At 36.7% G+C, this 15,451-nt stretch overlaps 1 protein-coding gene across 1 annotated transcript in view; it reads right to left on the minus strand.

Annotated features, from left to right (window-relative positions):
* Positions 1–15,451, minus strand: part of HERC2 (E3 ubiquitin-protein ligase HERC2) — a 31,956-nt gene that overhangs the window by 1,273 nt on the left and 15,232 nt on the right. The window contains exons 36-75 of the mRNA XM_076404404.1: positions 15,127–15,397; positions 14,864–15,040; positions 14,638–14,801; positions 14,384–14,587; positions 14,140–14,329; positions 13,939–14,079; positions 13,746–13,884; positions 13,430–13,683; positions 11,543–11,818; positions 11,400–11,489; positions 11,228–11,346; positions 10,964–11,162; positions 10,709–10,902; positions 10,526–10,649; positions 9,609–9,683; positions 9,346–9,545; positions 9,121–9,291; positions 8,987–9,061; positions 8,657–8,868; positions 8,365–8,602; positions 8,172–8,303; positions 7,881–8,113; positions 6,110–6,316; positions 5,507–5,704; positions 5,191–5,439; positions 5,002–5,132; positions 4,696–4,938; positions 4,469–4,638; positions 3,929–4,206; positions 3,739–3,871; positions 3,546–3,670; positions 3,364–3,487; positions 3,068–3,306; positions 1,816–2,010; positions 1,611–1,759; positions 1,343–1,529; positions 1,147–1,275; positions 907–1,089; positions 672–835; positions 370–614 (exon numbers count right to left, since the gene is read on the minus strand). Of these exons, the coding sequence (XP_076260519.1) occupies positions 370–614; positions 672–835; positions 907–1,089; positions 1,147–1,275; positions 1,343–1,529; positions 1,611–1,759; positions 1,816–2,010; positions 3,068–3,306; positions 3,364–3,487; positions 3,546–3,670; positions 3,739–3,871; positions 3,929–4,206; positions 4,469–4,638; positions 4,696–4,938; positions 5,002–5,132; positions 5,191–5,439; positions 5,507–5,704; positions 6,110–6,316; positions 7,881–8,113; positions 8,172–8,303; positions 8,365–8,602; positions 8,657–8,868; positions 8,987–9,061; positions 9,121–9,291; positions 9,346–9,545; positions 9,609–9,683; positions 10,526–10,649; positions 10,709–10,902; positions 10,964–11,162; positions 11,228–11,346; positions 11,400–11,489; positions 11,543–11,818; positions 13,430–13,683; positions 13,746–13,884; positions 13,939–14,079; positions 14,140–14,329; positions 14,384–14,587; positions 14,638–14,801; positions 14,864–15,040; positions 15,127–15,397 (7,227 nt within the window). The remainder of the gene's footprint in view (positions 1–369; positions 615–671; positions 836–906; positions 1,090–1,146; positions 1,276–1,342; positions 1,530–1,610; positions 1,760–1,815; positions 2,011–3,067; positions 3,307–3,363; positions 3,488–3,545; positions 3,671–3,738; positions 3,872–3,928; positions 4,207–4,468; positions 4,639–4,695; positions 4,939–5,001; positions 5,133–5,190; positions 5,440–5,506; positions 5,705–6,109; positions 6,317–7,880; positions 8,114–8,171; positions 8,304–8,364; positions 8,603–8,656; positions 8,869–8,986; positions 9,062–9,120; positions 9,292–9,345; positions 9,546–9,608; positions 9,684–10,525; positions 10,650–10,708; positions 10,903–10,963; positions 11,163–11,227; positions 11,347–11,399; positions 11,490–11,542; positions 11,819–13,429; positions 13,684–13,745; positions 13,885–13,938; positions 14,080–14,139; positions 14,330–14,383; positions 14,588–14,637; positions 14,802–14,863; positions 15,041–15,126; positions 15,398–15,451) is intronic.

Here is a 15,451-nt window from a genome sequence, read left to right on the forward strand (position 1 = left end):
AGATAGTAAAATTGTTTTTACATTTTTTGTTCTACTCGAAAAACGAGTAAAATTTCCAGCGTGCACGATATTTGCAACAGGCTCACTTAGTCGTGTTTCTGTTTCTATAGTGACCATTTTTTTGATAGCTTAATACAAAAATATCTATAATAATCTATAATTTAATTTTATTTGAGTTTCCTGTGCATTTATTGTCACTGAAGTCAAAATTGGCCATTCACGTTCAAATAACATTGGTGGTTCCAGAAGCTATTTAATAGCAACAAAATTCCATTAAATATTGAACTGCGGACTGATATTTGTCCTCAACGCCACCTCTCGAGAAAATTAACTCCCATGTGTAAATGTTCATTATCTGTTGATATTTACCTTGCATGAATATTTTGGCATCTTTAGTAAGAAAAAACAGGTATAACTTTCAGGCAGGAAATGGTCAGGTGGTGAGTATTTTTCAATGATCTGAATAACGAAATCTCTTCCTCTAAAATCAGCAATGGTTCGAGGTAGGCGCGTCCTTCCCCACACAAATCTCAAGAACAACGACCGTTCCTGGTTGGTAAAATCTTCCATCACTTCCCAGAACCACTGAATCAATGGGGCCGTACTATCAATGCCTGAAAACAAGTACCGATGATGGTCAATGTTTTTTTACACTTAAACTTATATTTTACCTTTATATGTAGCCACTGATTTTAATAACGATAAAGGTATGTCAGGAGAGCCACATACCATGGTTTCCAATTCATAGCCACTAAAAAGGCTTAACAAAGGTACAGGCACCACTTTAGACATACCGTCTCGGACCGCTTTAACTTGTTCATCGAATTCATGTAATCTACGAAAACAAGTAAGGTTTGTTTTTATATCCTTGAAATATAATTAAACAACAAAATTAATATATTTTACCTGAAATTAAGAGCCAGCCTAACATATTCTAAACGATTTTCATAAGTTATACGTTTGTATTTAGTACTGAGGGATATGTCAACACCGCAGGATGACGGTGTGCTGAACGGCATCTCCAAATTCTGGAAGAGCGGTTCGTCCGGTCCAGCTTCGCGAATGCATAACAATCCGGGTACATAATCCCTGGAAATTATGTTTTAAATTAAACCAAAGTCCCATTCAAGGTATTAGGAAGTATACCTATCAATCTCCGTAAGATCGGCTGGAGTTAATTCAATACCAGCTAGTTGTTTCCAGACAGGCTCAGCTAAATTGAGACTCAGGGGTGATCCCGTTCTTATCGCAATTCCCATTAAAACTCCCAAGAACCTTTACACAAAAATCGAAATTATTCCAATCATTTATTCTGCATTTTTCAGTCGAAAAAAGTTTTTACCTGAACATATTTAGATGTAAACATGTTTTGGCTGTAGGGTTTAAAATGAAACAGTCTCTATTAGCTCCTGCTTCATCTCTGCCATTTGGAGTCGGTATGAGGAGTGGTAACGAGCCGTTTTGTAGTTCGTCGCACATTTCTGCTATAGATTCGCTGTAACCTCCTCCACAATCGTCGACACTTTCTCCTAAATAACAAACATCGATAGAAATAAACCTCTGAAGTCTGGCGAATGTGCTGAAGAAAGAGCTTTATTTCTTATTATTACCTACGAATTCCACTTTCCAAACACGATGTGGTAAAGCCAAGGCCTCTGAAGTTAATAGGGGTAATTTTGTCACCATCTGGCCGAAAACAGATTTCATACCGTCAACGCCGGCTAGTCCACCTCTAGAACGAGACTTCTTCACTTGCAATCTGAAATCATCACGATCGTCATTACCATAAAAGAGAAATCGACAAATTTCATTCACCTGTTTAGTTCGATAATAGGACCATGGTGCTTATCTCTAACCATGGTCGCTTGAACGACCTTCCTGAAATTTGCTTCCTTGATGTAGTAGATCAGTATGTTTCTCAACTCGTGTAGAGAATCTGAACCGGTGATTGGAAACATCGCTATGCAAGGACATATTAGCTCGGTAAAATGGTGAAGCAGCACTAGACGTCTAAAATACATAACATACCTTACTATCTAAATATCACGTGCAGGTAATGGGTAGGGGAAAAAGATCATTCTTTTTCTTAAGTTCAAGTATTTGACTTTTTTTGCATCCAGTTTTATTTTCTTACTTCCTTGTGACGGGAAATAGCCGCCTTATAGAATATAAGAGAGTCAGGACTGTTAAGAACTTATCAAAGAAAGAATGTAGGTTGAAATATGATCACCAGTCGTTCCCAAGACTCAACACACCTAGATTGTTGAAGTTGAGACAAGAGCATCGCAGATTTGAGCGTCAAGCCACCAAAGGCGGGCTGAAGTTGATCAAAGTAGCTTTAATCATAAGCTATAGGAATTTAGAAACAGCTTTGAACAAGACCCTTATTAGATGGATTTTTGGTATTTGGATATTCTAAAGTTACAGGCATTTCCTTATCTTAGTTTACTCAAATTCTCCAAATTCCATGTACCATTGGAATTTGATAACTTCGAATTTGAAATTTTAAACAGAAGTCAGTTGTTCAACTGGGCGCTACTGAAATTTAGATACACCAAAGCTGAGGAAGCCACTCCCCAGTTTTTATACAAGTAGATTATATAGTACACCTAATGTAAATATTACCTCGTTCCGGTCCAAACTAACCTATTAGAGATGTAATCTGTTTCTGATCCTGACTATCCTATAGTTTGAGTATATTCAATCAGAGTAATAATAAGCAGCGATTTAAAATTTATCAAAACAAGCGCCAGAACAGCGTTTGCCCGTTTATAACGTGGAAATTAATAATAATTTTTTGTTTTGAATATTTTGCAGACGTTTGACAATCAGGCGAACTTAGTATGTTTATTCAGTTATATGTTCAAACGTATAAGACAGCATATCTTTTTAACTAGAATAAAATGATAAGGAATATATTGTCTGATCTTAAAACGAATTTACAAATTGTGATTGGCAATACATTCTACATCATGATGACGTGAGTTTACTGTTATTTTGAATAGACTATGTGTGTTTTCATTTGTTGATGTGGACCCAAGGTTGATCCAATAATAAAAAATTATACCTGTGTAACACCCATGAAGGTATATCCTGCAGCAAGTCATATTCGATGGGCGCCACACTTGGTAGTCTGGCACTAGCGGAACTATCCGTAGACCAGGCAAGTGTATGAGCTGATCCACAAGCTACATTCGTTATTTTCTTCACGTTTGCTTGCAACGAAGTAATCAAGCGCGGCCTTTGAATACCATTAGTGGTCCCATCTCCCAATTGTCCCTCGTCGTTATCACCCCAGGTAAATACCTGACAACATCAAATGTGTTTATTTAAAATGATGCGCGCTTTAAAATCGGAACGTACTTCGCCTTCGTCGGAACAAGCTACGCAGTGTAATGATCCCGTCGCTATAGATACGATTTTCTTGCCTTGAAGCGCGGCCACCTTCTTAGGCCTCCTTACGTGCTCAGCGGTACCGTGTCCTAGTCTATAATATAGATCACTAAATTTACAACCTACTTCATATTACAACAAAAAGCACCGACCTATGATAGTCTCCTTTACCCCATGTATACACACTTCCGGAGCGCGTCAGAGCTATTGAGAATTGCGATCCGCATTCGACTTTCACGACACCCAAACCAGCCAAGCTCTCGATCTTCATGGGAACCTAACAAAAATCGCAACGTCTAAATATAATCCGAATCATAACTATACCTTATATAAAATATCCTGTACCTTGCAACCGTCAGAACCTCCTCTACCCAATTTCCCATAATCTCCATCACCCCAAGACCATACGTTGTCGTCGTCTGTAACGCACAACGTCTGTGCGTCACCTGATCCGCATGCCACATCAATCACCTTATATCTTTAAGGTTGCAACAATAATATAATATGAATCTAAACCAAATATTAAGAAATTTACCCCACTAAAGCCTCAACCAACTTGGGTCTTAGTTGGTCTTCACTATCGCCATGTCCTAATCGACCATAACGACCCTTACCCCACGTGTACAGGTGTCCCGAAGATGTTATAGCAGCTGAATGAGCTCCACCGCAAGCTACATCGATCACCTCGTATCCTTGTAATGCCTCGATTAATTTGGGTTTTTCGCAGGACAATCTATTACCATGCCCAAGCTTTCCATCTTCCCCTTCTCCCCAAGAATATACGTCGTTATCTGCTGATAACGCTAAACAATGCTTAAAGAAAAAATAATAATAATATACAATTAAATAAGTATGTTTTTTTTGTAAGTTTGAAGCTTTAATCAAAGATAATTTCAAAAGTATACAGGTTTCAGGGGAAGAAATTGTGATGTTTACGCTTTGATGTTGTGAAATTTTCATAGACAAGATGTAACTTAATTCTAAATACGCCATCTTTGTTAAATCCCTCAAAATCTTTATACACCTTATAAGTTATAAATGTTGCTATTATTTTGAGAGAATTTTTATTAAATACCTTTCCTCCTGAATTAACTGATATTTTTTTAACAAATACGTGCTGGATAGACTCTAACAATGTCGGCACCGAGACACTATCACATCCTCCTATTCCCAAACGGCCTCCAGCGCCATAACCCGTGGCGTAAACTTTACCATCAGCGGTGACCGCAAATAATGTCTGTTCACCTTAAGGAAAAAGCACAATAAATTTCATGTGAATATTTTAAATGTGTTATAGTATACCTCCAACCAGTTGAATTGGCCTTAATTGAGTCAAGGCCTCGCAAGGAGTTGGAGTTTTTACTTTAGCACCTTCAACACCACCCAGCTGACCTCGATGGTTGTGGCCCCATCCGTATATTGTTCCGGATCCGCCCCAACTAAGCGTCCAATCTTCCGGACGCCGGTTTAACCACACTAAGAGTTGCTCATCGTGTTCCTTTTTAAATAAAGCATGGTTCTCGTGGTTCATGTATCCATCACTCACTAGTAAACAAGAAAATATATAATCGAACAAATTATATTAATACAGGCCTTTGAAACACTCACACTCTAGAGTTTCGGTTGGGGCATCGGTGAACTTTTTCCTTACTTCTAAGCAGAAGTTCATGGGTAGTGGTGTACGACGAATCAAGGATTTGGCCACTCTCGCCGCGTTGCAATATCTCTTAAACCATAACCTAAATGTGAGAAAACATATTATAACACCAAGAAACTGGATTTCAATCCTCAAATTACCATTTTTGATTTTCTTCTATGTCATCTAATTTATCCAACTCTAAATCACAAGCTAGTGCGACTAGAACTTTAAAAAAATCAGAATGCATCAGATGCAGACCAGCTCTCACTGAACTGTCCTCATATTCGAACTGTCGCAAAACTGCTTGCGGTAGTTCCTCTAAAAGATTATTCAACGTGCCATCAGCAGAATTCAGCTGTTGCAACTGATCACTTGCACTTTTGTTTTTAGAGTCTGTTACTAATAATCTACAATAACGAAAAATATATTTAAAAAAAAATTATTTTGTTAAAAGATATCCCAATCACCCCTTACCTATGTAATTTCTGAAGGGACCACATCCTTTGATTAGCTGACAGAAAACTCAGCTGGGAACAAGCCGCTAATGCTGCTGCTAAACGCGACATCAAAGCCGAATCAGCACCCGTGTATAATCTAGCATCCAACAAACACATAACCATATCCATAGATGGCTGACTTAGAATAGCCCGATCAGAACCAATCTCCATAATTCTAGAAAATCATAAATATTTTTTAAAAAATATCTATGAATGCACAATTCTACAAAGGATTATTATTGTTATGTATTATAAACATGTTAAAATTTCAAAACTCCGAAAATAATTCAAAAGTATGGATATATTATATTTCAGAGAGATTTTTAACTTAACTCTGCGTATAACTAAAAGACTTAGAAGAATCAAAATCGATAGGACACGGAACAGGACAAGGAACAAAGTCAACAGGAATCGGCTACTACAGGTTCACAAGGTCACGGAACATTTGAGGTAAAGGATACTAGTTAGCGGATCAACTAAAAAACAAAGATCTTACGATTATTTATAATTAATCACATCAATTCTTAATGGAGTTTATTTGGTACAAATTCGAGCAATTTTTTTAGTAATAATCACTTACCCATTGTTAGGAATCACTGGATAAACAGTAAACCTCCAACCCCACCCGTTAACAGAACTATCGCTACTAAACGTCCAATGAAGTTCATCACCGGGAATGCGTAGTTCGGAAGACCAGTCAGACCATTCTCTTCCGCTACGCATCGCTACCATTCGTCCAGTAGCATCGGTTATAGTCAGTGGATCATGTCGACGCTCCGTAGAGCATCTAAGAATAAAAATAACGACATATATAACAAATTATCGGACAAAAATCTAGCGATAAACAAATTAAAGTAAAAAAGCAGGAAACTCTAACCAAGGTCGACATGATGAAATTGCTTTGAATTTCAGACTGAAATGCGACACAATTTCAGTCAGTTAACAAAGAGGGTCAAAAAATTAGAAAAATCCCAAAACAAGATAAAGAAAAATAAAAATGAGCAATTCGTTCTTAAGAATTATAACATGGAACGCAAATAGTGCGGGAGCAAATCAGTTTAAACGTAAAACTCAAAAGTATAGACGATCTAGAGCAGCAAACCCGAAATATAATTGAACAAATTCAGTCTGCTGCAAAAGAAGCTACACCAACATCAAGAGAGAAATCAGAATATGAGGTAAATTACCCCCTTGAAATTAGGGAATTGATGAAAGACGAGAAGCTAGAAGAGTATGGTACATAAACAGAAATGCTGCAAACAAGACAAAATTTAATAGAATTTGTAATCAGACAAATCAAAAGATTAAAGAATATAAACAGAGTTGCTTCTAAAAATATGTAACTGAATTAAGCTCCGGAAGCAGACAGAGACTACTCACCATGGAAAGCAACTCGGATAATTAAAAGATCAATTATTAGAAATGAATGGGTTCGACGCAACGATGAAAAAACTGAATTATTCGCAACATTTAGCTAACGTATTCCAACCGAATAATATAGAATCTACAACAAATATAAATCTTGTTTATCAGCCCGATATAGCTGTAAATCTGATTTCTCCAATGGAAGTTCCCACAGAAATTGACAACAACCTCAATCCTAAAAAGATTCCTGGAATTGACGATATTTCACCAGGCTTATTGAAAGAGAGCTGCCACGATAAGCAAAAACCATGTTAACATGATATATTCAATGTTAAAAAATCGGACAAACCGGCAGCACAAGTTGGATCTTACGGGTCTATTTCGCTGCTACCTGCGATATCAAAATTATTAGAGAAACTGTTGTTAAAACGTATTAAACAAATTATAGAAACATCAGATTTACTTCCTAGAGATTGATTTATTAGTCAATCATAAAGCCAATTTGGACCTATGGTGTGCAAATATAGGGTTACACTAAAACATCAAACCAACTAGTAATCCAATGCGTCCAAAATAAAGTTTTACGATTAATTACGAAGAGTTATACGATGACCTCTAAATGAAATGGAAATACGAAGTGATCCAAGATTTCGCCTTAAAACATGAAATAAGTTTGCTAAATCACAGCAACATGGAAGCAATACAACTACTGGACAACACGTAGGAAATCAGAAGACCAAAGCGAACCAAACAACACAAACTTGTTTCTTAAGTAAGAGTGTATTCTTAACTTTAGTGTAAGTAGTTTAGTTTTGGAAATACATACTGGTGTATTAATACCGTACTTGCATGTGTATTAATGCAAATACAACAGAACAGTAGTAATAAATTAATTTATAAATTAAGATTGTACTAAGCAAATCTAATATAAGATGTGATTAATAAAAAAATATAACAAACTAGCTCAATAAATTATTTTCTATCACCTTCTATCAAATTCCACCCTTAGGGCTTCTGCACCTGGTAGTCGGACATGTCCATTTAGCTTAATATCATCAAAATATGGATGGTTGGACTCTTGCACTACTGGGTGCGGTGTGGACGAATATGGTTGAGTACTATTGGTAGTATCTTCAAGCTCAGTCACACACAATTCTAGTAACATAGCTCCAATGGTCGGATTTGCAGCACCCATAGTAATTAATGTTGATGAAAGAATCTATAGTGATAATTTAAATTATATAGATAATTAAACTATGTTAAACCATAGCATATACCTCTTTAGCTTGATCATCTTCAATTCTGCCAGCAACAGCTAGTTTTAGCAAATCCACAAGTAGCCTAGCATCATTTTCAGTCAGTAAAGATGTAAACTCATCTAAGCCTGTATATCCAGTATCACCAACAACCTATAAAATTTCAATAATGATATAATTTACCCATAAACCAGAAAAAACTCCCCATACAAACCTCTGCATTACTTGTCAAAGTAGCTGCAATAACACTCATAGCACTGGTTGACATTTTACTGTGCTTTGAGGATATGCTGGCTGAACAACTACTGGTGGTCATGGACTGAAGCAGAAGTAACGGATTTTCTTCTTGATCTGGGGTGGTCATATCAGCTATTTCAGACAAAGACACGGGAGCCTCGCCAGCACCTAGAACAGTGGCGGTATCCAGTGTACCGTGAGGAGTGATGTGGGCTCTAAAATGGACAACGTTTGATACCGATTCACCAGAAACTCTTCTCTAAATTTACTTTTCCAATTCCAAAGTACATCCTTGTGTGGGGCTCTGATTTTTCACGTTGGTATGGCTGCTTAGGGCTTTTACGATAGCTTGGCGCAATTGCTGGATATGCATGGCATTGAGTATGTGCTGCAGAGCCTGTTGTTTGGCGGTATTGCTCTCTAGCGACATAACTATACTACTTAAAGTTGGCGTTTTCTTATTTAAGGCTTTAGTAGGAGACTAAAAACAAAAGGCTGTGCAATTTCATGAACATTTTAAAATATTTGCAAGAGTATTCGAATTAATTATGAGAGAATTGAAGCTAAGAAAATCATCAAAATAATTACACAAAGTTTACCTTTTCTCCGTCATACAAGCCTAAAATAGCTGAACCAAGTGGATCTTTTGGCACAGAAAATATCACTGGTTCCACCTAAAACCCAGAACGAAATATAAATACGTTTTCTTTTTCTTTGTATTATCGACACATACTTTAGCTGCCGTCTGAATATCTTGTAGAGTCCAAGCGATAGAGTGAGAGCTTCCACATGCCACTCTGTTAACATGCACGTCCTCGAAACCGTGTACCAAAGCGGGTTTCCGGTTTACCATGGTCGTACCGTTACCTTGCTGGCCGTGATCGTTATCACCCCAAGCGTAAACCTAGAAAATGCAAATAAAAAACATAGCTCGTACTCTTATTTAACAAGCTCATACCTGTCCACTATCGGTTACAGCCAAACAATGCAGAGCACCTACAGCTACGTGAATGATCTTTCGGTCCCGCAACGATTCGATTAATGTAGGTTTGCGGACGTGCTGATCGGTACCATGGCCGAGACGAAAATAGTCTCCCTTTCCCCACGTCCAAATGTTTCCAGTTTTCGTCAGAGCTAATGAAAACTGAGCACCACATTCTGTTAAGAAAAGTATAAAAATAATGATACAAATAAATTTTTTGATGGTTAATATAGTCGTACCTATTTGAATTACGCCAAGGTGATTTAGACGTTCTATGTTGTGAGGAACATTACATCCTTCCGACCCTCCCCGTCCTGAATATAAAATAGAAAGAACGGTATTATTAATACTGCAAAAATATATCTTACGAATGTAAAATATTGTATGGGAAAATGTTAGAGGCATTAAAAAAAGTACAACACAAACTTTTAAACAACATAACAGAAAAAATAATGCTCAATCTTCACATTATTCTATCCTATTCAAATAATAAGTGATTGGTTTAACTCTCCATAAAAGGGGGATCGCCATCCCACCTTGGAGTATCAAACCGTCCAGTATCAGTCTCTGTCTAGTTTTTATATTATTTTTTGGCACACTCTCCTCCACGCATCCTATAGCTGACTTTTTTCTGTTAACATTTTTACTAGTAGTATTGTCTTGAACCTCTGTTCTATTTACTATTATCTTTTATTTCTTTCGTGTAATCATTTATTTTTCCTACATGTTATTTTCGTTTGTTTTCCACTGTTTTTCCATATCTTTATCTCTTTATTTATGATCAATTTTTTGTCCGCAATTATTCCCTGATTTACTTGTCCTTTTACTACTATAGACACAGATTTAGTAATTTTCTAATTCTCTAGTTTATTCATCTAAGTATTCCTAAATTTTTCTTTGTGTCTATTTTGCGTTTGTCTTTAGTATTTCTTTTTTTTGTAGTTACTGTTAAAACGGTTGGTTTGTTCTACGGTGTTTTTTTTTATAATTTCTATAATTTTGTTTCTTAATGATTCTGTGTCCATCTCTTGCTCCCCTACTTTAAACGTTGAAATATTAATCAGATGTATTTAATGATTAGTATTACAACAAATTATTATTTAAAAAATACAAGCAATATAGTCCCAACATAAATAATACAAACCAAAATCGATACCTAGCTTTCCAAAATCACCATCTCCCCAACTAAAAACCAGTCCTTGGTCAGACAAAGCCAACGTTTGGGCATCTCTGCTTCCACAAGCAACTTGGATGATTCTGTGTCCGACTAAGGCTTTGACCTAAAACAAAATAATAGCAATAATGTCGACCAGAGCGCTAATGTTATGATTTCGCTCACCAGTTTGGGTTTCAGTTGTGTAACATTATCGCCGTGACCCAATCGTCCATATTCCCCCAATCCCCAGGTGTATAATTCACCGCTGCTAGTAATAGCAGCTGAGTGAGAACTGCCGCAAGCAATATCGCGGATTTTCTTGCTCTTCAAGGCCTCTATTAATTTAGGCTTGTCCAAATTAAGTCTATTTCCGTGACCTATATATGTTAATAGCTTGGTTAAGTATTCTCAAAATGATAAAAAAGCCAAAAGTATTACCTAGTTTGCCATCTTCGCCTTCTCCCCAAGAAAACACCTTGCCGTCCAAAGTGAGAGACATAGCATGTTTGCCTCCTGAGTGAACTGCAACTTTTTTTACTACATACTGACTTAAAAATGGTACTGGACGAGGATGGGGAACGTTCATACTATGTCCTAGTCCTAACCGACCATTTGTACCTTCTCCACAAGCATACAACTAAATAAAGATGTTGCAATTAAGAATAACAGACAATGATTTATGATAAATAAGTAAATGAGTACCTTTCCTTCTTGAGAAACGACAAAAAGTGATTTAGATCCTCCAGCAATGTGAACCGGTCTTAATTGACTCAGAAAATCAGATTGAATCGGTAGTTTTACCTTTGATCCTTTCAAGCCACCTGAAATTTTGGATGTTTAGTAAAGTTTGATCTCATAAATGTTAATGAAATACCTAGCTGATCTTTATCATTCAAACCCCAGACAAATACTCTGCACCCAACGTTATTTGACGATGACGGAAAATCGTCCTGCGATATGGTCGCTATCTAAAATATATTATCGGTATATTATAACTGAATAGAACTGAACGAATACGTCTTACTGATGGGGCTGGTATGGAATCCTGATTCAGGTCCCAATCATTAGCCAGAAATGAAATGGACGTTTTGAAATCACCGGGTGATTGTCTCTTGACGCCCACCATGAAGATACCGTGGATCTTACAGTCGATGCCGTTGTTCCGGCATTTTGTTATGTTAATCTCGATAATCGGATAATATTTATCCATGTTTGAAAGCAGCAAAACGGTCGTTTCATGGCTTTTTACCGACACAGAATTTAGTTCGAAGAGCGAATTGGCGCTCATACCCCCTGAAAAAATACAAGAAATGGTCTTAATCATCTTGATATTTCTTTGATGTATGGAGCACGAAACAAAAGAGTATATATATATATATATATATATATATATATATATTCATAAGAAGTGAAGCGCTATTCAGAAGGAGCAAGGTCTGGAGAATACGGTGGGTGGGATTCATAAGAAGTGAAGCGCTATTCAGAAGGAGCAAGGTCTGGAGAATACGGTGGGTGGGATAACACTTTAATTTATTTTTTAATTATTTTAATGTTTTCGCCGATTTTTCAACATATAGGTGAGCGTTGTCAGGCTGAGGAACAACTTTGTTGTGTCTTTGCTCGTATTCCGGTCGTTGTTCGCGGCTTACCGGCTTAAACACATCAATTGTAGGCGATAGCGATCCCCACTGATGATTTCATCGAGTAGTGCCTTGAAATCTTCGTCTTTAAAATTTTTTGGCTATCCAAAATCACTCATTGTCTTCGGTGTAATCACTCATTTCCTCTAAAGGAAGCCTCTTTCTCTAAATTGAAGTAAAGAAGTAAAACATCCCGCAAATGTTATTTATTCAGTACAAATTCAGACATTTTCAAGCACCAGAAATATTTCTTCTTTACACTTCAATGAAAAAAGACAGGCTGAAAAGTGAAGCTGGTGAGTGAGGCTTCAACATGATGTTGATTGATTACAAATGTTTCCGATGCGATTAATACACAGTAACGCCATCTACACCATCTCTTCTCTGTAAATCTTTTAAAATTAATTTATAGGCCTGAATATATATCGCAAAAATTGTCTTTCAGCGATACACATAAAATTTGTTGGTTTATAAACATTTAAGCAACATTTGAACTCAAGAACTTTAAGAGATACATAAAATGCTACATGTTGATGAAGGAATGTTGAATAATTACACAATTATAAAAATTAATAATTAAACATATCTTTAAGAATAAAGGATATTTGATCGTGAATATTATTGAAGCATTTAAAAGAAAGAAAGAAGTAACCATTAGTTATTTTTATATTTATTCGTGTAAGTTTTAACGGTGAGTTGACACTGAAAAGTCGTCTTCTGGTTTTACTATTTTTTTATATTGATAGGACAGCCACAGAATGTATTAAAAAATGGCAACAAGAGCTAGTTTAAACCGTGTAACTAAAAATATATCTAAAAAATACAATGAAAGAACAATTTTGTTAAAACTATGAACACGGATGGCAAGGACCACCCAATATATTAAAGCAACATTTCCTGAATCAGCAGTATTAAAACAGACTTTAACATGATATTGAATAAAGCAAATGCGCTTATATAAGTGTCATAGTTCTCCGTGAAACAAAAAACTTGATAGGTACCTGGAACTTATTTGTACTTATAAAGCTTTGAAATGTAATATGTATGATGAAGTGTTACACCAGAACATATTGTACATAGAAAGCCAGGTGATAAGAATGAATAGTTGCCGATTATTTTTAACTATTAACAACGAAACTCAACCTTGTTGTATGAAGAGAATGAAAGATTTTGGGGAAAATAGGATTTTTTATTGCTGGCAAGGGCAATTAAATGTTTCTTATAAATAAAAGTATGCATTAACTACTGACATGTAAAGACTCACCATTTACTACGATCACTGATGGCATATAGCTATTGTCAGATGGATCAACACCAATCTTCAAACTTCTTATTATCACATTAGGAAATATTTCCAGTCTAATCCAATGTTTGCCTTGAGAACCGTTAGACTGCCATACTGAACCGGGGACGTCGAAACGAGCTCCGTATTTAGATGAAACAGACACGTTTTGTACGATACGTTTCCAATCGGTGACCGTTTCGCCTTCCATTTCGACCGTATCTTGCCTGTAATATCTGAAAATAATATTACGAGCATTAAAAATGAGCCTAATACACTTGTTTCAATATGGCAATACCTTCCGGCTTTTCCCGCGTAAATCTCGACGCTTCCTGGTTCTTGGATCCGAAAAAAACTATGTCGGTGGTTCTTTTTTGTGTAGAAACAATTGTCGCAAAGATCATAGCTTTCACATACCTTGCATTTGAAACGGGGACCTACAAGAACACGATTATTTTCAATGTTATTTTGCTATTGAGTCCCTCTCTTGCCTCTTATTGGTTGAACGCAACAGCTGTTACAAGTCACGCCCTCGTGGCATGATGGCACTACTTCCATTTCAGATAAAAGTCCTGTCCAATTCTGCTGTTTCGGAAAGTCTACAGTTACATCATGTCCATTTGGTGAAATAGCTGCAATATGTCACATAATTTTCTTCCGATATTATCATAAATAAAAAAATTCCAATTTACCTGTGACCATTCCAACACTGTCATGAGTGACATATCCCCACTTATACCTTGGCGTAGTAACCGTTGGTTTAACCCTCACTTTATCTCCAATTTTAATTGTAGTTGGACTTGGCATAGAAGGAGGAAATCCCAGCAATTCCACATGGATAAATCTAACCCAATAAGTACTCACTTTATGTTGCCAGTTAACCTATTAACAGAACATTGATTACTAGTCAACAAATTAATACTTTCGATTAGAAACCTGTAGATTTAAATCGTGAAGTCCTTCCCTGTCAATCTTCACCACTTTCCCTATATCTCCCAACTGAACTTCCTCGTAATTTTTACAGCATCGAACCAGCATACCGACCTCGACGTTATCTCTAACATACATGGCGTACTCATCATTTGACAAAAATTGAGACCTTCTACAATACTGGGTGTCCGAATCCTGATTGTCTTCACCCTAAATATCGAGTATCAAAATAGCAACAACAAATGAAAAAAGACACTCACATAAGCACCCATACACTGTCCCGTGCCATTGTCATAAGAAATCGATTCAGTATCAGATTCGTATACGGAACTCATCGACTCGGTATCTTCGGCAGCTATTTCAGGGTGCTCTAGCAACCATCCCACAATAGTTTCGGGACTAACGAGGTTTTCAGGATTAATCGCTAAACAACAAAATGTATCACTCAACAATCAGAGATCAAAATCGGATTTTTAAATTGAATACCTAGAGATTTAATGGCATATTCGACCGCTTTTTTCGTGAACCCCATTTCTATGATCTGGTGGACCATCGGATGCACCGAAACGTCTTCTTCTAGCTCCATGCGTTTGCTTGTTCTCTCGCTAACTACGCTTTTTATAGAGCATTCGCTGTTCGGTGTGGCCAGTTCGCTAACAGGGCCTATTGTAAAATTGAGTATTGCTAATTATATAATTATTTCCTAGTAATCTCAACAACAAAATCATTATTTTCTCAGTTTTAAATACCTCTCAGTTTAATATTGACATTGCTGCTCGTTGGTTTATCATTATTGATTCCACACGGCACCTCAAAATTACCCTCCGCTGCCAAATACTGGCTTAAATTTAATGCTGCGAGTTGCATCTCCTGTAAATTAAAACCGGGTTTTAAAGGACTGGGTTGGGTAGCTTTAGCCAAGAGCTTTTGGATTAGAAGTATCGGTTGTTGATTCAGTTCTTCTTCGATCGACTGCTGCTCTTGAGATTGATCCATTCCGTTGACTGGATACCTCATAACCTGCGTGTTGCAAGGAAAAACAGATACGAGAAGCGGTATAGATATTTAGTGAAA

This window comes from Rhynchophorus ferrugineus, unplaced genomic scaffold (genome assembly GCF_030347505.1).
Source record: "Rhynchophorus ferrugineus isolate W39M unplaced genomic scaffold, kcgeb_rfMv2 rfM4, whole genome shotgun sequence".
Classification (NCBI taxonomy): domain Eukaryota; kingdom Metazoa; phylum Arthropoda; class Insecta; order Coleoptera; family Curculionidae; genus Rhynchophorus; species Rhynchophorus ferrugineus.